The 761-nt window shown below is 64.7% G+C and overlaps 1 protein-coding gene across 1 annotated transcript; it reads left to right on the top strand.

The window, feature by feature from the left end:
* Positions 1-7: 7 nt before the first annotated feature.
* Positions 8-400, top strand: LOC103907140 (neuropathy target esterase-like; the record flags this gene model as incomplete). The annotated part of the gene is made up of 2 exons (XM_009289247.2): positions 8-115; positions 209-400. Coding segments are annotated over exons 1-2 (267 nt in total), but the record flags the coding sequence as incomplete, so codon positions are not given.
* Between the last annotated feature and the right edge of the window lie 361 nt (positions 401-761).

Genomic DNA, 761 nt, shown 5'->3' with positions numbered 1-761 from the left:
CATCACAGGCATCCAGAAGGGTCCCCGCTCCGACTTCGACATGGCCTACGAGCGCGGCCGCATCTCGGTGTCGCTGCAGGAGGACAGCACCGGCGCCTTGGCCGCCTTCTCCCGGGTAAGGCTGGATCCAGCACCCCCACGTCCGCCCAAATCCTCCCCACCGGGGTGACCGCGGGACGGGTGCCGGAGCTGTCCCGTCTCCCCGCAGTCCGTCTCGCACGAGCCCAAGGAGCGCAAGTCAGTGACGGTGGAGGAGCAACCGTCTGGCGTCTACCACTACAACTACTGCGAGGACGATTCGGCAACCGGGGACTGTCCCTTCGGGCCCTACCAGGGCCGCCAGACCAGCGCCATCTTCGAGGCTGCCAAGCGGGAGCTGGTCAAGCTCATGAAGGTGGAGGTGAGGGGCAGAAACGGTGCCGGCACGGGGGAATTGTGGCTTTGCGGTGGTCCTCTGTTGCATTGCGGTGGGTTCCCATCGCTTCGTGGTGGTCCCCCATGGCTTTGTGGTGGTCCTCGTCACTTCATGTTGGTCCCCCGTCGCCTCGTGACGGTCCCCCGTCGCCTCGTGGCAGTCCCCCGTCACTTTGTGTTGGTCCCCCCGTTGCTTCATAGTGGTTCCTGTTGTTTCATGGTGGGTCCCTGTGGTCTTGTGGTGGGTCCCCATCACCTCATGGTGGGTCCCCATCACTTCGTGGTGGTCCCGTGGCCTCAGAGTGGTCCCCCATCTCTTTGGGATGGGCCCCCATCTCCTTGTGGTG

The sequence above is a fragment of the Aptenodytes forsteri genome, unplaced genomic scaffold (assembly GCF_000699145.1).
Source record: "Aptenodytes forsteri isolate BGI_AS27 unplaced genomic scaffold, ASM69914v1 C13207931, whole genome shotgun sequence".
Lineage (NCBI taxonomy): Eukaryota > Metazoa > Chordata > Aves > Sphenisciformes > Spheniscidae > Aptenodytes > Aptenodytes forsteri.
This window is presented reverse-complemented; position numbering and strand designations above follow the sequence as displayed.